The sequence below is a fragment of the Lissotriton vulgaris genome, chromosome 12, assembly GCF_964263255.1.
Source record: "Lissotriton vulgaris chromosome 12, aLisVul1.2, whole genome shotgun sequence".
Lineage (NCBI taxonomy): Eukaryota > Metazoa > Chordata > Amphibia > Caudata > Salamandridae > Lissotriton > Lissotriton vulgaris.
The window spans coordinates 137,074,681-137,096,921 of NC_141700.1; the positions used below are offsets into that span (position 1 = coordinate 137,074,681).

Here is a 22,241-nt window from a genome sequence, read left to right on the forward strand (position 1 = left end):
CCTGCTCTTTCAGTCGCATCGTTTCTAGTAGTAATCGTTGCATCATCAGCTGCTTTGCGTGCAGGGACGTGACCTGTGATTGATTCGCTTCCTCCCCCTTGCCTCGGCGCTTCCTTTGTCCCCAGACTCACTGCATAAGGTGTGCGCAGCGTCCTAACGCTCAGGGTGTCTTCGACGCATGTGCGGAGTGTGTGTGGAAATGTCACCCCGGAGTCACACCTGCGTCTGCAGCCGGCGCATCCCTCAACTTTACTCCCTGTCTGTCGTTAGCTGCCTGTGTCTCCTCTACACTGTTTGAGCTGCTGCTTGAAGACGGTTACAGGAAAAGCTATTTCTGTGCTTCTCTCTCTTTTTTTTCGTCTTGAGAAAGTGCTTCATTTTTAAAGAATGCTAGCCATTTCCTTCCCGTGGTTTTAGAGCAGGGATGTTTTTATAGGATCTGAATGTCCCCACGAACAGTTTGCCTTCAGACTCAATCGAACTTTTGTACACATGCCACCGGATAAAACTAATTAAAGCACTCTCTGTACTTTACCCCTGTAATGACATACCCCTTGCCAACTTTGTGTTAGACCGTTTCATCCTGGGTGCTACAGATCTGCGTTTTTGCTTAAATATTTGGAAGGCTGAGTAAAGTTTGTTTTTACGTCTGAAATTTTAAGGGACGAGAGATGCACTGGAGTGCGGGTGAGGGGAGGAAGGAATCTTTCTGTGAAGAATCTTAGACACTTTCTCGAATCTGGATTGTTCAGTCCGTCACCTAATCATAAAAGCCAAACGGAAGTCAAAGTAAATGAATTGCTGGGCTCCCCTCCCTCCCTCTCTCTCCCTCCTTCCCTCCCTCTCTCTCCCTCCTTCCCTCCCTCCCTCTCTCTCTCTCCTTCCCTCCCTCCCTCTCCCTCCTTCCCTCCCTCCCTCTCTCTCCTTCCCTCCCTCCCTCTCTCTCCTTCCCTCCCTCTCTCTCTCTCCTTCCCTCCCTCCCTCTTTCTCCCTCCTTCCTTCCCTCTCTCTCTCCCTCCTTCCCTCCCTCCCTCCCTATCTCTCTTCCTCCCTCCCTCCCTATCTCTCTTCCTCCCTCCCTCTATCCTTCCCTCCCTCCCTCCCTCCCTCCCTCTCTCTTCCTCCCTCCCTCGATCCTTCACTCCTCTCTCTCTCTTCCTCCCGCCCTCTATCCTTCCCTCCCACACAATCTCCCTCGATCCTTCCCTCCCTCCCTCCCTCTCTCTCTTCCTCCCTTCCTCTATCCTTCCTTCCCTCACTCTCACACACTCTCCCTCTGTGTGCGTTGGGGCTCTGTGCGCGTTGGGGCTCTGTGCGCGTTGGGGCTCTGTGCGCGCTGGGGCTCTGTGCGCGTTGGGGCTCTGTGTGCGTTGGGGCTCTGTCTGTGTGGCTAGCTTTTTTTTGTAGGTGGCTCTATGTGTGGGTGGCTCTGTGGGTGTGTGTGTGGCTCTTTGTGTGTGTGCGTGTGTGTGCAAATGCAATAGGTCTCGCATTTGCGAGAGATTAAGCTATTGGCATTGTAAATGACAATGCCATTTATTTATCTGTTTTCAAAACCAACACATATATAAATAAATTGTCATTTGCAATGCCAATAGCTCTAACTTTTACAAAGGCGAAACCGTTGCATTGTAAATGCTTGTTTCTAATGTAGCCTAGTCCTTGATAAGCGATAAGCACATTGGTCTCTTTTATACTCCCATGCCATACTATTCATTAGACATTATAAATGAATTGTTTATAGACAATGACCTGGTATTATGGTTTACCTCGTTCTGCCAACAACTCTGAAGTGCATGGATAGATTGAATGAGTTCACATGGTATGTGTTAGGAACAGCTACATGTTTTATGATTTTAGAAAACTGGAGTGAATGCCCTTTGATTTCTTTGTGTATAAACTTTTGTTTTGATTATATACTCATAATAGATGAAGCAGAATTCCTACAGTGGCTCAAACAAAGCGAATTACTGTACATTGTCAAAATGTTGCTAGATTGGTGGAAAATGCAATCAGATTAATATATGAGATTAACATGACACTAACTGTTGTTTGTGCCATGTTTGATTCCATCACACAAGGGGCTTAGGTAAATAGGTGCCTCATTTTTGGTTAGTGTAGCAAGACATGCACACACTTGATTCATCAATCTCCCATGATCTGGCACATGCTTAAGGCTGTGAAGAGTTTGGAACGAGCCACAATAAAACAAAGAATAGAGGTAGTCATAAACTCCCAAGCCCATACTCTTAAACTGTGCTAGACTTACATAACTGATGGCACTTAAACTAAGATTTCTTACCAAGATTATTTTAGAGTCTGAATTGCATAAGAAAATGATTGAAACTCAGAAAACCCAGAATTAAAATTTAATACGATATTTGATCACACGCAAGATTGTATTACAGATCAGCACTGTGTGAGGAAGGGAGATTGGTAGTCTTCCTAGAAAGTTCTGAGTGGATTGCATATTGGGTTGAGCTCCTTCATTTTAATGACCTTTCACTAGAATGCTTCCAATCTAACCATGTGCTGTACCTTTTTTCTCCAGCTTTGCATTTGTAGACTTCAGTTCGGCGAAGACCCAGCAGAATGTTATAAGTAAATGTCATGGCACGAAGATCAGTGGGCGGTCTGTCATTGTGAAACCCTCAATTAATTTAAAAGGGTGGAAGAGCCCTGAGCACACCAGCAGCCCTGTTGATATGCCGGTAAAAAAGAGTAATTTCTATCTTTCATTTGTCACTTATTCTGGAACAATATAATTTTCCCTATGGATTCGGTGTAGGGGTGGAGAATCAATTGGACTAGTACCAATGTCCGAGACCTTCGTGCTGCTGGTGCCAGATAAGGTGATTTTGTTTATTTATTTAATTCTCCAAAGGAGGAATGGTTTTGTGCATGCTCATATTGATATTTCTGTAATGAAAGCTCATCAATAGAATTTTATTTTTGTGTGCTACCTACCTTTAATCTGTATCTTATGTGACACTTTTTTACATTGAACGCATTGTATAGTCTATGGTCTTTAAATGAGGTAAGAGCCACAAACAGTGCAGACAGCAACTGTGAATGTGACTCCTCTATCTTGAAGAGATTAATTGTAGCTTGATTCCCGCTTTCCGATAGAATGATTTCTGGATTGTTTGCAAGACTGTGTGTTAGTGTGTGTGTGTATATATATATATATATAACACCACAGTCCTGAAATGGTGCTGCACGCGCTAAAATCAGGTACTGAGCACACGATGATAAAGTGAAATAAAGTGCTTTATTCCTCAGAAGACAGCAGCATGACACTTTTCGACCGGGTAAACCCAGTCTTGATCACATGACATGGCCAAAAACCCCACAAGTTTAAATACTGTTGTGTTCTCATACAATGCTCCTCCTACTCAATCATAGATATGAAAGACATACTACAGGTTTAGATCGGCATGAAATGCAATGCAAATGAATTGACACACACTTTGATAAACAAAGCAATTAAAGTGTAAAACCACCAAAAAATGATTCATATCACATGGTAAATTTACAAAAGTGTAAATCATAATTTTTACCGTTTGTGTGACAGCTATAAAATATAACTAGCTAAAATACAAAGAATGGTGGTAAAAGACTAATGATGGACAAGTGCCCATATACTATCAAATGCATAACAGAAATATCCCTGCACTAACAAGTCACATCTAGTCAATGCTAGTAAGAAGAGCAAAGGAAGAACAAAAAACAGTATTCATATGTGCAAAAGTGCAAAATACAATCCTTATTCAATTCATAATAAATTGCATAAAACTAAAAACATATGAATCACATATGTAATGAGCAGCAGACGCTAAATATATTAAAGTGCAAAGTGCTAAAGAAAGTGCATAAAGTGAAAAACGGAAATAATTTCAGTTAGCAGTTCCGAATAAATTTTATAAAGTGCCAAGTGCATTTTATATATGTAAACCTCAAAAAAATCACATATGAGCGAAATATCAGATGGAACAAACATTATAACAGGATCAGATTCAATTGGTACTCAACAGTCGATACTAGAAAATTAAGCCAACCTTATGCTCAAACAAAAACCACCCGATTCCTATACCTCATCTCCATCGAATAAAAACCAGTAAAACCCGAACATCCAGTGAAACCAGTTAAAATTACGAAAAAAAACAAGACATAAAAGAATACAGATAAAATTCATTCAATTAAAGGTAGCCCAAGAATTCATTAATATATACATAGCAGCATAAGAGAAACAGATCAAATTGTATATGGCTCAGATAGTATACAGTACAGTATAAGGATATAACGACAAGCCTGTCACATTTATAGATTCACAGACACTGGCATAATCCTATAAATAAATAACTCTAAATGAATATAAAAAGTCATAAACAGTTATGTAAATCCTCCCCAGTATTAATACCATTCGGAAACTTAGTGTCCAGAAGTAAAATGTAGTGGCTCTCTAATTGTCTTAATTTCCTTTCTCTATCACCACCCTTTTTGGAGAAAGGTACTGCTTCAATAACAAACTAACTCAAATCAATGAGATTATTATGATGAACCAGTTTAAAATGGCGCGCCACAGGATAGTTGGCGTCAGAATTAACAATCGCCCGCAAATACTGCAGAATGCGGTTGAACACCTGGAGTTTAGTGCTCCTAATGTATTGCACATTGCAAGTGCATTGCAATACATAAACTGCGTAATCTGTTTCTCAGGTGAACAAACTCCTAATCTTGCATGCATCTTGGGTGAAGGCCTCATGATATTCTGAAGTATTGACCCCAAACTTTCAGGCTCTGCAAGAGCTGCATTTAAAAAAGCCTGATCGATTGGAGAGCCAATTAGATGATTTAGTAATTTCCGGACTGGTCTTTACAAGGGCATCCCTCATAGAGGGAGCCCTCCTAAAAGTAATAGCTGGAATTAGTGGAGCCAATGTGATATCAGTTTTCAGGATGGGCCAGTTAGACTCAAGATGTTCCTGACTTTTTTCTCATGGCAACTAAAAGTTGTGATAAGTGTAACTGCTGTGTCTTCTTTCTTAGAAAAACTATCTCAGTGTTAGCAACCTGGGGAGGATTAGCAAAGTTTAAAACCATTTTATTCATAGCATTTTGTAAATCGCTGTTTTTGTAACCCTGAGTCAGAAATCTTTGAGTCGATTCATCAAGACAGGTATTAAGATCAATTTCATTATTGCAAATTCTGTGAATTCTTAAAAACTCCCCATAGGGGATGCTTTTTATGAAATAACAGGGGATATTCTATCTGAGGCCAGGATTTTCCTAATCAAAGGATCTATATATAGCGCAAATAATATAGGTGAGCAGGGACAGCCCTGGCGAGTGCCTCTTTTGATTGTTACCTCCTCTGATTGAAGCCCCATAGCCGTGATTCTGGCGACTGGATCCGCGTACATGGCTTTAATGCCTTTCCTACAGTTTACACCGAACCCTCTTTTCTCCAACACATCCCACATAAAATCCCATACAACACGGTCAAACGCCTTCTCGGCATCTAATAAAATCAAAGCCATATCACTCCCTGTCATATTTGCGGCATCAAATAATGAGATAGCCCTTGCAGTGTGTTCGGTAGTACCCCGTCCGGGAACAAACCCATGTTGCCAGGGCGATACCAATTTACCTATAATCCCTCCTAATCTGTTAGCCCAAACTTTTGAATATAGTTTCGCATCTGTATTGATTAGGGAGATAGGTCTATATGAACCCGGGTTTTCCTCCAGTTTTCCCTTTTTGTGGAATACCACAATGTTAGTTTGCTTCCAACTATCCGGAATAACACCTGAACATATGACTCCATTAAAGAGATCTTCCAATATTGGCAGAATTTCCTCCCTCAGAGCCCTATAAACCTCGATCGGGATCCCATCTGGTCCTGCCGCTTTACCTAATGCTAATTCAATCAAAGCGTTTTCTATCTCCTCCTTTGTTATACCCAATTCCAACCGATCTCTATCTTCCTCCTCCACCCTGGGTGTTATAAACGATTGATCTTGTATAGGAAATACAGCCACTGGATCCTGATCATATAGTTTTTGGTAAAATTCGTGAAATACCTGCAGTATAGAGTTTGGGTCATTATATTCTCTCCCCTTGTAACTTAGCTTACTAATGTTATTTCTATTCATATCTTGCCTTATACGCAATGCTAATGCTCTGCCTGCCTGCTCCCCGGTCTCATAACGCCTTGCTCTTTGTGTTTGGTATGCGCAGATCTCCTTCTGAGTGATTATTTTTAAAAGGTCACCCCTGGTCCTGGCCATATTTCTGGTAGTCTCACTACTATCTTTGCCAGTTATTATTTCTTCAATATGATGTCTCTCTATTTCAGCCAGGGTTGCTATTAAATTATCTGTCTTGCTCTTATCTTCCTTCCTGATTCTTGATGCGCAACTGATCGTCTCCCCTCTTAGTGCCGCTTTATACGATTCCCAGACACCATTTCTGGATGCACTGTATCTATTAAAATCAAAAAATTCTCTTGACCACATTTTCATGTGATTTAAAAATCTTTCGTCGTTTAATAATTTCCTGTCAAAAGTCCATCTAGAGGTTTTCCTTGATACACTGGGAACTTTATAAGTAAGTACCAGAGGATTATGATCAGAAATTATTCTTGGTAATTTCTGAATGTTTACTTTCCCAATCTCTCCCATTGAGATGAAGAAGTAGTCTAGCTTAGAGTATTTTTGTACTGGATGGGAGAAATATGTATAGCCACTATCCCCTGGCATCTTGTCTCCCCAGACGTCTACCAGGCCGTAAGACTGTATCATGGAGCTTATTGCTGCTTTAACCTTTCGTTTCCGGCCTGTATATAAGCTCCCCTGGCACCAATCTACAGAAATATTCATATCCCCACATACGATCAACGGAGCATCCCAATTAGCCAATTCCTCTTCCAGCTTATCATACACCACAGAATCGTCCTCATTTGGGCCATATATTACACATAATGTGAACCCCATATTCATTTCCACCAGCAGCCATCTGCCTGAGCCATCTGTTTTAATACGTTTCGCTCCACCAAGATGGTTTTTAGCTAACACAGCCACTCCTCTTATCATTGATGACTGGGTGGAACAACCAATCAGGGTGAACCCATACATTTCCAAAATCTTCCTTTTATTCCAGGGAATATGGGTTTCCTGAACGCATACTATATCAATGTTATTTATTCTAATTAAATGGGTCAGTCTCTGCCTCTTCCTCCAATCATTTAAACCCCCTGTATTGATACTACAAATTCTAATGTCTGACATGTTTTAGATATTTGCCTTTCCTACCTTGAATCTTATCCAGATACCTGAAATTAACTTGCAGCCTATTCCTTTCCAACTCTTGTTTTTCAAATTTTTTTTCCCCCCACATTTCCCCCCCCTCCCCCACCCCAGCCCTCTCCTCCCACTGCACCTCTTCCCTCCCCCTATCAAGCTCCAGAATAGAGCTCGCCCTCAACCCTCCCACTTGATTTGAGGCGCTCAGACCTCTGGTCTGTGCACGTGATGGTTACAGCTCAGCGTGAGGAGAAACATCAACAAAAGTAACTTTTTGTGCCCCTTACTTTACCCTCCACCAGATTTACATTCGCAGAGCAGAACTCCCCCACCCTTATACCAACCACTCCACCCTATGTGTTTAACTACCAGTTAGAATCCGCCAGATTATCTCTTTGGGATCCTTCAGTGATACATCCGTAATACAAGGGGAGTACCCCCCTACTCTTTTAATTACCCAGATGCTACGGTGCTCCCTTTTTACTTCCCTTTCCCATTTGTGTCAACGTCAGATCATTCTTTAGTACACCAATTACGTCATCAAAAACTCTTTAGCTTTGATCTCTGACGAGAAATAAAATGTTTTTCCATCCCGTATTATTTTCAGCTGGGCGGGATTAATCAGGTAGGCCTGCATACCCTTGTCTTGAAAGGGTTTGATCATCTGCCGCAGTCTCCAGCGTCTCTCGACTGTAATATGGCAGAAGTCCGGACGAACAAAAAAGGTATATTCATCAACTGTTTTTTTTTTGTCAGGTCTTGCCATCTCAGAAATTGCTTGTCTCAGATTGAAATTGCCCAGAAAGATCAGGATTGCTCTAGGCTTGGCTCCTTCTTTTGCTTTTTGATAGTTGTTTGCCGGGGTGCGATGTGCTCTCTGGATCTCCCTCTCAAAATCCCAATCTTTCAGCTCTTTAAAGTCGGTCACAAAGAGCCTGACGATAAATGCTTTCATATCCGTCCCCTCGGCCCCCTCGGGAATTCCGAGGACACGAAGGTTGTTCTGCCGTGACCTATTTTCTAACGATTCCAATTTCCACTGAACGTCGGTAAACTGTTTTGCTTGCATGTCTACTTTCTTAACTGCGGCAGCAGAGTCCGCTTCAGTGGATACTACTCTCTCCTCCAAATTGGTCACTCGCTCACCAAGGTTTACACATGCCTTTGTCAGCTTTCTCACTTCACCTTGTATTTTCCTCACTGCCGCCTGGGATTTCCGACTGTCTTGCCTTGCTTCCTCTCTGTGAGCCAATATCTCCTGATGGATAATCTCCAGGAGCGACATTTGTGCCAAGGCCCCCTCAGGGCTGTCTAGGGGCGGATTCGGAAGCGGTGGCTCTCCATTTTGGTTAAGTATTTTTGCTCTCACCACCGTTTTCACCGCTGTAGTTGGTGGGGTGTTTTCCTCCGGTTCTGAGTCACTGCCAGTTTCTATATCGCTGATTTCTTGTTCCAGGCTGTCGTCTCCTTCCTCGGACCATTCGCCACCCTCTGATACCGAAAAAAATGCATCACTTTGAGCTTCTTTTTTGCTACCACTGCTTTCCCCTGTGTCATCCTGCAAGATCACTTCCATACCGTGCTGTGAAGATTTAACAACACCCAGCTGATCTACCTCTTGCAGGTCCCTTTCCTCAACCAATACTACAGGATCCAACTGCTCTGCTAGATCATCAGTTACATTGTTTGGTGGTACCTCTTCATTGCCATTGCCATTATCCTTATCCGGAGGAGCCTGTTTGACAGACTCCTTCTGATCTTTTATATCTTTAGTGTCTTTACTTTTATTCACCTTCAGGAAAATGTCTGAGATAGAAGCAGTGCCCTGATTGTCCAAATTCCCCTTGCTAGCGCTCTGCTGGGTAAGTTTTTTTATCTGAGGGGAGCCTTGTCTCTTCCTCTTACTACCTTCAATGTCAGCCATAGACTCTGCAAGTGCCGCTGCAGCTTTTCTCCTAGCAGCTGCTTTAGCGCTAGCACTCATTTTTGGAGCCATAATCGCCCTCCGCCTCTCTTCTGGCCCAAATGTCTCCTTACCGCCAAACAGGTCCTCGGTTTCCTCCGTCTCCGCTTGTGAAGCTCCAATGCCCTCCAGATTGTTGACTCTCCGCTTCTCCCCGTCTTTTGGAAGGCGATTTTCCTTTTTCAGCCGCTTCTTAGCTCGAAACTTCTTTCCCTGCTGGGATTGCCGGGATTGCCGATGTCGGAAACGACTCCGCAGGGCTTCGACTCTGTAGATAGACTCCGTGAGCTCCGCTACCTCCGCCTGCAATCTGGAAGCAGCTCCGCCTCTGACCCGACGCGTCAGCTGGAACACCTCCTGTAGCAGCCGCTGCAGCGGCTGACAGCGCGTAAGTCTCATGCGCGTCAATTACACCAGCCGCGATTTCTTGCCAATTGCCGTTTACTCGAGCACTTCTTGCCCCTGTGTCAGAGACCCTCGCAGATACCGCCCAGCATCCAAGTCACCGCTACTGTTAGGGGAAAAGCAGGGTCATTTCACGACTACGCTCCTCCTCACGCGAGCCGTCTCCCGACCGTCTTACACGGTCGCCATCTTGCCTCCGCCTATCCCGTTATTTCGCATGGTCATATTACCAAGATACTAGCATATGCGGACGACCTGGCAATTGTTACTAATAATCCGGAAATAGCAATACAGGAATTAAATAATCTGGCTTATCAGTTCGGGGCATATTCAGGGTATAAACTTAATACGGAAAAAACTATAATAATTGGTACAAAGAATATCCAGAAAAGAGATCAAAGATATGTTGATGCTGCTATTTATTTAGGAGTTAAAATTAATGCAGATGTGGGAAAGATAATCCAGGAAAATTATTTACCAGTACTGGCTGCGATAGAGAAAGAATTGAAGAGAATTGATATTTTACATTTATCTTTGATTGGGCGAGTCAATGTTCTGAAAATGACAATGTTCCCAAAACTGCTGTATTTATTCCGTGCTATCCCCTTATTAATTGAGGAACCGCTGATAAAAAGAATGGAATCAGTCTTCTCACAGTTTATCTGGCAATATGGTAAAGTAAGAAGATCGTTAGCCAAAATGTCACTACCTTTAGAGAGGGGAGGATTAACAGCCCCCAATCTCAGACTATACCATTGGGTCTGCTTAGCGCTACATATGAAACAGTTATTATGCTGTAACATCCCGGTAGGTCAGTCTGGCTTATCAAGAATTCCCACAATTTACGAACTAGTAATTGGTGAAAAAGCCAAGGGGATCTTGATACGGGAAATAAATGTACAATTTTATAAGAAGAGTAAAAGCAAATTGATGCTAGATGTATGGGGAGTATGGAAACAATTGTTGAAATTTCATAAGATCCCGAAGATTAATGGTAGTCTGGATCTCTGGGATTCAAACCCTTTCAAACATCTTGGACAGAATAGAAACAGCGCCCTTTGGAAAATACTGGGTATCCGATATCTGGGAGATGTAATGAGTAATGAGGGGTTGGTGGGGTTCGAGACTCTGCAACAAAAATATGATATTTCAGCAAATCACTGGATGTTGTATAATCAATTAGAACAAACAGTGAAATCCATAAGACCCAGGGTTTCCATCCAAGAGATGCACCCAATTGTTCAATATATAAGGAATGGTGGTCGTAAGATTAAAGTAGGTTATGGTCTCCTGTTGCAGAGCTTGGAAGATGATATGGTGCAAGTAGAAAACGCGTGGGCTCTCAGAATTGGGGATCCAAATGTTGATGTAGACTATGCTTTAGCACTGAACAAGAAAATATTAAGAGCAACCAACTTAAAAACACAACATTATAAAACGATATTTAATTTATATTACACCCCATCCAAGCTGTTCCAATGGGGGAAAAGGGATACAGATAAATGCCCGAGATGCGATCAAAGCCAGGCAGATCTAATTCATATGTTTTATTCTTGCCCAAACTTGAAACCTGTTTTAACTGAAATGGAGAAATTTTTATCGGGGCTGCTAGAGGGTCAAATTTCTCTATCCCCAACGATTGTGCTAATTGGCAGGGATGAAAATCTGAAAATCACACATGAAGCGGAAGCCCTTGTCTTTCTTTGTGTTGCAGTGTTAAGAATTCTAATAGCGGCAGCATGGAAAGACTCAGTTGCTCCCTCATTCCAGGTTTGGTTGACAAGATTGCTAGGAATTCATAATATTGAAGAATGCCTATATAAATTTAAGGGACAGAAGAAGAAATCATTCGGTGAAAAAATCTGGGCACCCCTTAGTAAATGGAGGGAAACAAGAGGAAGAATTGATTGAATTTCTATCTGTTTGTAAATTATTTTTAGATGGAGATTTGTATTATATACTGTAGAATTGTGGTTTTTTTAAACTCTTTTGTATTTTTGTACCTGCCATCTTATCCATTTGATATCTTATCATATGTATGAATGTATTTATTTCTTTTTTGTATTATGTAGTACTATTCTAATCCAACTCAATTAAAAAAAAAAAAAAAAAAAAAAAGGGGATGCTTTTTATAAGGTGGCGAAGATGGGCACTATAGGCATGAAGAGTTGAGTTACCAGCTCAACAATCTCATTAATGATAGCTGTAAATTCTAGATTAAGCATATTAATGTTGATGCAGTGCTTAATTTGAGCCAGTGGTTTCCGGTGCCAGCACCAGCACTTTATTTCCAGCACCGGGGGCTTATGACTGTCTGCCACATGGTAGTGGTGCCTGCCCAATTAGGTACCAGCACAACAACTTCTGTTTACTCCAGTATTGGAGCTTTCATAGATTCACATACCTGAATCATTTCCCGACGTCTAGACGGGAGTCTCCGGTACATAAAAAAACAATGCTTAGTAGTATAGCAAACTGAAAAGAGGCCTAGACCCATTTTCCTTTTGCAACCCATAACCTTCGTTATGTAAAAGAGACCAATCAGAGCCCCTCACCCTCTAGAACACTCCCGAGAGAACCTTTTACCCCTCAGATTTTCTACTGCACGTTGTGCTAGGGAGTCTCCTTTGAGCTCTGCTCAAATTCTGTGCTTTATAACTTCATTAAAGAACTTGGTTGTTAGGAATTCTACTGGATTCTGTTCTACTATGCATTATCTTCAAATACATTCTTTAAAGAATGTCTGGGAAAGAAGAAAGTATTATTTAGAGCCTGTGCAACTTGTTCCAAGAGGTTGCTCTACACTGATGATCCTCACACTGACTGCATTTACTGTCTATACCGCAGGCCAAAGACTGCAAGGTATGTTGCACTTTCTCAAGTACGTTTCTGAGAGGTCGTGAAGGGCGACTTTTAATATGGTGTCAAACGCTAAGACCAGAAAGGAGGTTTTTATTTTCTCAAGTGACAGTGATGAGGTGTTGTCCTCAACTTCTAGGAGATCTCAAAAGAGAAGAAAATCTCCTCAAACTCATTCCTCAGGGGAACGTCCTGAGAAGGCCTTCAAAAAGACCACTCATGGGTCTTCTGGGCGCAGCCCTTCAAAATCTCCTCACTCTGTGGAAAAGGAGAGTAAAGGACATGCTTTTGAGGAAACATCATGTAAAAAAGACGACTTCTGAGCCGTCAAAATCACCTCCTCTTGTCAAAGAACCCTTCAGGAAGCGGTCTTCTCCAGTATTAGGGGTGTTTTTTCATAGATTCACATGCCTGAATCATTCCCAGTCGTCAGAGTGGGCATCCCACGGTACATAAAAAAGCAATAATATGCCATAATAACATAGGAAAAACTAGTAATTCCCAACCGGGAAGTAAAGTAGCCCAAGCTACAGGAGAAAAAACTTCCACACTCATGACTATCCTAGTCATTTTGTATAGCCCAAACTGCAGCCAATCAGGCGACAGCACCCACCAGAAGGTTCTCCCCAGAGGCTCAGGCTCTCAGATTTTCTACTGCACATTGTGTGAAGGAGTCTCCCTGAGCTCTGCTCAGTACTTCTCTATTTTCCTTCTGGAATCTAGTTTTGAAGATGTCTTCTTCCAAGAAATCTTTATTCAGGCCTTGTGACTCTTCCTTGTGACTCTTGTGGTAAGCTCGGACTGTTTAAAGAAGCTCCCCACAAGAAGTGCATCTACTCCCTGAATACTGAACATCAAGTGAAGGACTGCAAGATCTGTAGGACCTTCCCTCAGAAGACCCTCAGGGACAGAGAGGGCCGCCTGCTTTTGTGGCTACAAAAGCTCAAGGATACAGATTATCCTGCTTCAGAGGTAGGCGGTATTGCCTCTGGGTCTACTTCAGCCTCTAGGAAGAGAGCTGCTGAGGAGGTGTTATCTTCTCCTGGGGCAAAGGTTGTAAGGAAGCAACAACCTACTAAAGGGTCTGAGAGGCCTTCCACATCTAAGGAGAAAAGTGGTTCATCTACGCCCCCGAGAAGATTAACCAAGAAATTACCTCAAACATCTTCTGAGAAGACTTTACCTCAGAAACAGACCCTGTCGTTGACGATGCCAACGTCGACTCCTTCGTCGACGAAGATCTCCGTTGACGCTACGTCCACGTCTACGGTAACCTTTTCCTCTCCTAAGCCTGAGATGACTATTTCGACAGTGTCTTCATCGCCGACGATGGTCTATGTAACCGTTAGACCTATCTCGTTGACGGAAGAGTCTTCTTCTTCTGCCGTCGTCGGCGCCTCGTCAACGGCAAAGCTAAAGAAGATTCCGTCGGCGGTACCTTCGTCAACGTCATCGTCGCCGCTTGCTCTTCTGTCCACGAAGAAACCATCGGCGACTGTCGTCGTCTGCCAAATCCAGGTCGACGAGCCCTTTGGTGGGGCCCCCATCGACGCCACAACTATCTTCTTGTACCACTTTGCAAGTTTGGTCGCCGTCTACGGATTTTATGACAACACCAAGACCGTCTTTACTTCAAAGACATGGTTCTACTTTAGAACCTTTATCTCCTCTACACATCTCACCACAAAGGGTACCCCTACAGGTTCCAGGCAAGTTACTGGATTCTGTAGACAGTGAGGAGGATTCTGTTATTGAGGAAACGTTTAGAACGGCAACAAGTCCTTCCGAATTAAATATCAGTAGGACGATCAAGAAGATGAGCATTCACCTGAGCAGGTGCAGTCGCCTGTGACAAATGTCCCCTCAGCTCAGGTACCAATAGCATTGCTTACCAACCTTCAATGCATGCTGGATGACTTTTACAGGCGTTTTCCACCATCGGAGTGAACGGGCTCTGTACCTCCTACACCTGTGGTGCAAACGCCTAGACCTGATTCCAGACCTCCAAGGTCTCCTCCACCTGCATCGTCCAATCAGCCGGACGAACAACATTCTTCTGATGGAGAAGAAAGAGAAGGAGAAGTCGATGATGAATTCTTGATGTCGGAGTGGGATGATTACCAGGTGCAAACTCCTTCGCCACCGGCTACCTCTGATTCACCTCCAGTGGACGTGGGTGGATTCCACCTTCTAATGGAGCGGGCTACGAAGCGCTTCCACATTGACATGGAGCATACTGAGCAGGAATGCTTTCTATATGATTTTAAGGATCAGCCAAGGAAGCAAGCTAAATCTATTCCTATCATAGATTTCATCTGGAAGGAGGGAATTAAAGTTATGTCTACTCCGGCATCCATACCTCCAGTTCTACCAAGGATTGATAAAAAATATAAGGCTCCTGAAAAGTCCCCTGCTTGCCTTGTAGGACAACCGAAACTGGATTCGGTCATCGTTCAAGCTGCACAAAAGAGATCTAGAAACCCTTCACCTCCAATTGCAGCCCCACCGGATAGAGACAGCAGGCGCTTGGATGCCATTGGTAAGCGTGTGTCAACAAAGGCAGCTACCACGGTCCGAGCTGCAAAGTCATTGGCCATCCTGCGCAGATATGACCGGCAAATGTGGTCGGATATCTCGCCATATATCAACTTACTTCCAGAACCCCCTAAGTCTGAAGCTCAGAAAATCCTGCAGAAAGGTGAAAGGATCTCGGCTGAGATCATTGACTCTGCTGTTGATGTGGCCTCAACTGGTTTCAGGCAATTGGCAGGTGCTGCTGTCCTACGCATGCAAGATTGGCTGCGATCCACTTCGTTCCGTCAGGAATTGCAAGCAAAGTATTGGATATGCCTTATGACTGAGAGTTTCTGTTTGGTCCGCAAGTGGAAGAATCCCTGCAGACAATAACAAGCATTTGCAATGCAATAGGTCTCGCATTATTTAAGTTTGAGCTATTAGCATTGTAAATGGCAATTGTTTTTTGCTTTGTGCTATAGTTATTTTTTTACATAAAAAGCTATATATAAAATATGTTTTATTAAAGTTATTTATGCAGTATCTAAATTTTGTTTGCATAAAAGAGTACAATAATATCTTAGTAAAAAAGTCAAATATTTTAATGGTAATTCACCAAATGTTCATTTATGTGTTGGTTTTGAAAATAGCTAAATTAATAGCTTTGTCATTTACAATGCCAATAGTTATAACTTTCGCAAATGTGACACCTATAGCATTTGTAATGCAACATTTGTATTTACGTGACTTAGATGTATTGATATTACAAATAACAATGGCTTTTAATTTTTTTTAATACTTAATAAAAGTGATTGTAATTTATAATGGCAATAGCTTAAACTTTTGTAAATAACTTTTGTGAAGATTATGTTCAGTGTATTTTATTGTAACGAAATCCAAGAACAGAAGTGAAATATTAACATCTTTTTGTGACATTTGTAATAAAGCTTGAAACATTGAGAGAACATATTTGTGCTGTGGTGGTGCTGAGTGATGCTGTGGTGCTGCTGAATGGGGCTGTGGTGGTGCTGAATGGGGCTGTGGTGATGCTGAGTGATGCTGTGGTGGTGCTGAGTGGTGCTATGGTGGTGCTGTGGTGGTGCTGTGGTGGTGCTGAGTGATGCTGTGGTGGTGCTGAGTGGTGCTGTGGTGGTTCTGAGTGGTGCTGTGGTGGTTCTGAGTGATAATGTGGTGGTGCTGAGTGACTGTACTCACTGTCACTCTGCACTCACTGTCACTCTGCACTCACTGTCACTCTGCACGCACTCTGCACTCACTGTCACTCTGCACGCACTCTGCACTCACTGTCACTGCACGCACTCTGCACTCACTGTCACTCTGCACTCACTGTCACTCTGCACGCACTCTGCACTCTGCACGCACTCTGCACTCACTGTTTATGCACGCACTCTGCACTCACTGTCACTCTGCACTCACTGTCACTCTGCACTCACTGTCACTCTGCACTCACTGTCACTCTGCACTCACTGTCACTCTGCACTCACTGTCACTCCGCACTCACTGTCACTCCGCACTCACTGTCACTCTGCACTCACTCTGCACTCACTCTGCACTCACTGTCACTCTGCACTCACTGTCACTCTGCACTCACTGTCACTCCGCACTCACTGTCACTCCGCACTCACTGTCACTCTGCACTCACTCTGCACTCACTGTCACTCTGCACGCACTCTGCACTCACTGTCACTCTGCACGCACTCTGCACTCACTGTCACTCTGCACACACTCTGCACTCACTGTCACTCTGCACGCACTCTGCACTCACTGTCACTCTGCACTCACTGTCACTCTGCACGCACTGTCACTCTGCACGCACTGTCACTCCGCACTCACTGTCACTCTGCACGCACTCTGCACTAACTGTCACTCTGCACGCACTGTCACTCCGCACTCACTGTCACTCTGCACGCACTCTGCACTCACTGTCACTCTGCACGCACTCTGCACTCACTGTCACTCTGCACTCACTGTCACTCTGCACTCACTGTCACTCTGCACTCACTGTCACTCTGCACGCACTGTCACTCTGCACTCACTGTCACTCTGCACTCACTGTCACTCTGCACGCACTCTGCACTCACTGTCACTCTGCACGCACTCTGCACTCACTGTCACTCTGCACGCACTCTGCACTCACTGTCACTCTGCACGCACTCTGCACTCACTGTTTCTGCACGCACTCTGCACTCACTGTCACTCTGCACTCACTGTCACTCTGCACTCACTGTCACTCTGCACTCACTGTCACTCTGCACTCACCCTGCACTCACTGTCACTCTGCACGCACCCTGCACTCACTGTCACTCTGCACGCACTCTGCACTCACTGTTTCTGCACGCACTCTGCACTCACTGTCACTCTGCACTCACTGTCACTCTGCACTCACTGTCACTCTGCACTCACTGTCACTCTGCACTCACTGTCACTGCACTCACTCTGCACTCACTGTCACTCTGCACTCACTCTGCATTCACTGTCACTCTGCACGCACTCTGCACTCACCCTGCACTCACTGTCACTCTGCACGCACTCTGCACTCACTGTCACTCTGCACGCACTCTGCACTCACTGTTTCTGAACGCACTCTGCACTCACTGTCACTCTGCACTCACTGTCACTCTGCACTCACTGTCACTCTGCACTCACTGTCACTCTGCACTCACTGTCACTCTGCACGCACTCTGCACTCTGCACACACTCTGCACTCACTGTTTCTGCACGCACTCTGCACTCACTGTCACTCTGCACTCACTGTCACTCTGCACTCACTGTCACTCTGCACTCACTGTCACTCCGCACTCACTGTCACTCCGCACTCACTGTCACTCTGCACTCACTCTGCACTCACTCTGCACTCACTGTTACTCTGCACGCACTCTGCACTCACTGTCACTCTGCACGCACTCTGCACTCACACATGCAACAGTAATGTAAAGCTCTCAATGGACCTTAATCGGAGCGCGTTTCTGATTTAAAAGGCTGGCATGAAATAAATTAAGCGCATGTAAATTAGAAAGGAAAAAAAAACGAAAAAGCTATTAATATTGGGATAGAGTTTACGACATGCAGAAACCACACAGATTAAAGATGCAATCTGGCTGGGGACAAATGCCCACAGGCAAGACAGCAAACTAGAGAGCGCTAGAGTAAGAGTCTTCAAGGAACAAGAGCGGACGCACCGTAATCTCTTGGTGCTCACAGCTGCTTGGAAACTGTAATCAACGAACACGGGGAAATTCTCCGCATCACTGCCTGTAATTCTCTCCCAGCCTTCCACCAGCCCATCCTCTATGCACGTATGCTCATGTTACGCTTAATAAAATATTGACCTTCTATTCAATAAAAAGTGGTGCTATGTCCTTTATACAGCCACTCCATGTAGGCTCTGCGTCCCCACGCTCCAAGAGAAGCAAGGCACAAAATGTGCACTGCATTCAGAAATAATTTTTTTTTAAACATGCCCTAGCTGCGTAGTTGAGGTTCATTTCCGTCATAATGAAAACAAAAAACCCAACATGAAGATAAATCCTTCAGAAAGAATAACCTTAGCAATTGTGTGCAAATGGTGTGTGATAATTAATAGGAAATGTAATATAATATTAGGAGTGTGCGATATTTGCGTAAATTCTTTTGCAAAAAATACATGGAATTCTTCAATAAGTACACGAAATAACAAAAAAACATCGGTCCAGCATTTGGCAGCTGTTTTGCCATGTACATCCTCGCATTCATTCTTGGATACAAGGACATATTTTGCACTAAGAAAAAGTCGCAAAATCACGCGTGCACGAACAGCATCTGCACACGTTCTCTTTGCAAACCTTGTTTCCTGTGTTTATGCCATGGGATATTGACCCGAACAGAAGCTTCTTTACTTGATCTGGTCACGGTGTAATCACGTAATTGCCATGATTTCATCACAAATGTAAAGCAAATGCCAGAAATTAACTGAGATTACACTGTGTAACAGAAATTTCACCAGGACATACATAAAACCACAGAATTAGCGATAGCATCATAAGCGTGTCCTTTCACTGCAATTGCTTAATCCTCTGCATGTACACGGAAATCATTTGTCAAATATCAGGAAATGTAATCAAATAATGGAACAAAACAATTAAATGGAAAGGATAGCAAGGGTTATGAAAACATGTTCTTTGCTCACATAGATTGATTATGCACTCAGCTGTCTGTTGTACGTGCACCACAATATGCTTACAACGTGTGCAGTCTCCGAAGCTGTACGTCGTTACCGAAAGCACAGTGACAGTCCAGTATGCAAATAAACACAGTGCTAGGTGCTTGTGTGCTGACAAAATGGCCGTCTCTTCATCGCGGGCGCACTCTGGAAGTCAGGCAGCCTTTGTTTGGACGTGGGCGGGGCTCGTCAAAGAAACAGGAAGTAACTGCCGAGGAGGACGTCCGAAACATGCAGGCTTCACGCTGAAGTCCCGGGGCGCTTCAGAGAGACCGGGCGAAAGAGCGAGGGCAGACTGCATGGTAACAGAGGCAACACGGGGCTCCCGAGTGGTGAGGAGACCCCTGCGGCGTGCCAAAAGACGGCCCAGGAACCTGCACACCGAGCCGGTAAGTGAGAGCTTGCAGGCGGGGCGGGGCGGGGGGATTGTCTGTGCGTGTACTCTCGTGTGTGGGCGGCGGCGGCTGGGGGGGCGGGGGCGGCGGCGGCTGGGGGGCGGCGGCGGCGGCGGGCGGGGGGGGGGGCCGCCTGGGGAGGTGTAGTGTGTGTCTGTATGTGTGCGCTAGTGTCTGCCTGCGTGTGCATGTGTTGTGAACAGCCTGCTCTGTGTGTGTGTGTGTAGGTGCGGCGGCGGCGGCGAAGGGGGGGGGAGGGAGGAGGTGTGGCTGTGACTGTGATGTGCGCGGCTGTGATGTGCGCATGCGTGAATGTTGACGCGCGTGCACGCAGCTCAATCCACGCTCGTCACAGTTTTGTGTCCCTCATTCCCCGGTGTCAGGCAGCTATAAGTCTCCGACCCTGGACGCATCCTTCGGATGCGAATTCCAGGGCGAGACCTAAAAAAGGACACAAACTGCTAAATCCTTGGGCACCCTACAATTTCGTGAGCCGCCCTTTCGAGGAGCGAGAGGACGTGGATCGTCCTCTAACAGAGGCGGATATACTCAACAGTCCTCCTACAGGCAGGGGAATCAACGCTACCAAAACCAGCGATACCAGTCCTACGGCCAACGCAACACTAATTATTCCCAGAACAAGAGGAAACTGGCCTACTGCGGAAAGGATAAACGACAATCAGCCTTATCACCTGCCACAGCTACTGCCCCAATCTCACGTAAAGATTGGAGGACAAATATCAAAATTCCACTCAAAATGGTCATCGATAACATCGGACAGGTGGGTCCTGGACATTGTGGCCAAGGGCCATGCCCTCGAATTCGAACAGTTTCCTCCAAACGTCCCCCTAAAGGGCCCACCTCCAGCTCATCTAAAAGAACTGTTTGCCCAAATCAATTTGATGTTGAAGAAAGGAGCAATCGAGAAGGTTCCTCAGACTCTGAGAGGAACAGGATTCTACTCCAGATTTTTTCTGGTAAAGAAAAAATCCGGAGAATGGCGTCCAATTCTGGATCTCCGTGCCGTAAACAAATATTTGAAGAAGCTGTCACTGCAAGAAATACTGCAAGAAATACTGCATCTTCTATCGGCAGGAGATTACATGGCCACAGTGGATCTCCAAGATGCATATTTCCACATCCCCATCTTACCTCGTCACAGAAAGTTCCTGCGATTCAGAGTGGCTGGCAGGGATTATCAGTTCAAGGTCCTTCCCTTTGGACTGCGCTCGGCACCTAGGGTATTTACAAAGGTCCTGGCTCCGGTAGCAGCACACCTCCGGCTGGAGGGAATACAAATATTTCCTTATTTGGACTACTGCCTTATCAAGGCCAGTTCTTACGCAGACACAGACAACCATTTACAGCAGTGTCTAGCTCTCTTTCAATCTCTGGGTCTTTCCATCAACGTCAGCAAGTCCCAGTTGGTCCCATCTCAAAGACAAGCTTTCTTGGGAGCAACCTTAGACACTCAGCTGCTCCAAGCCTTCGTGTTGGACGAGAGACAAAAAAGAATACAGGACATGGCTCTGAATCTACTTTCAAAAAAGTCAGTTTCAGTCCGAAGATTCAAATCCTTTCTGGGGATGGTATCGTCTTGCATTCCGTGGATACCGAATTGCCGACTCAGAATGAGGCCTCTTCAAGAAGAACTCAACCTACAATGGCTGCAGGTCTCCGGTTCATTCGAGGACGTCATCCAGATCACCCCTCGCATTCGGGGTTCCCTTCTTTGGTGGATACAAAAAAGGAATCTGCAACAGGGTTGTACGTTCCTTCATGAGGCACTGAACTTTACAATCACCACAGACGCATCCCTCGAAGGCTGGGGAGCTCCTCTTCAGGGACTGACAATCAGCGGCAAATGGAGCCCTCAGCAGAAACGTTGGCACATCAATCTGTTGGAGCTGAGAGCCATCTTCCTTGCCCTCAAATCCTTTTGCGCAATCATTCAGGGAGCCACTGTATTGGTTCGCACAGACAATACTACAAGTATGCACTATGTCAACAAGATCTGCTCTTTTGTCTCAGGAAGCTCAGGAGCTATGGGCATGGGCAATACGACACAGAATCAATCTTCTGGCGGTCCATGTGCCGGGAACGGAGAACGTTCTTGCAGACACTCTCAGCAGGACAACAGTCTCCACTCAGGAGTGTGAACTACATCAACAAACGGTGGATCGGATCTTTCGGCAGTGGTGTCATCCAGATCTAGACCTCTTTGCTACCAGCAAGAACAGCAAATGCCAGATCTTTGCAAGTTGGCATCCCCACAAAGACTGTCAGGGGAATGCGTTTTCGATCAACTGGTTTCAAATATATGCTTACGCTTTTCATCCGATACCGTTGGTTCCCAGAGTTCTGCGGAAGATGAAGAAAGAACCGTGTCGGCTGATTCTTATTGCCCCCAGATGGCCTCACCAATACTGGTTCACCGAGCACCTTCTCCTATCGGAGTGCGAACCAGTTCAGTTGCGTCCAACTCCGGCCCTACTCTCCATCCAGGATGGTCAGATGTACCATCCGGACCCGACATCTCTGAGGTTAGCGGCCTGGCGCCTGAGTACCGTGAATTCGCCCAT

The 22,241-nt window shown here is 44.8% G+C and overlaps 1 protein-coding gene across 1 annotated transcript in view; it reads left to right on the top strand.

Annotated features, from left to right (window-relative positions):
- The window catches only part of TDRD10 (tudor domain containing 10), a 615,000-nt gene that overhangs the window by 203,711 nt on the left and 389,048 nt on the right, over window positions 1–22,241 (top strand). Inside the window, exon 6 of the mRNA XM_086947598.1 lies at window positions 2,552–2,711. Coding sequence (XP_086803724.1) covers window positions 2,552–2,711 — 160 coding nt within the window. The remainder of the gene's footprint in view (window positions 1–2,551; window positions 2,712–22,241) is intronic.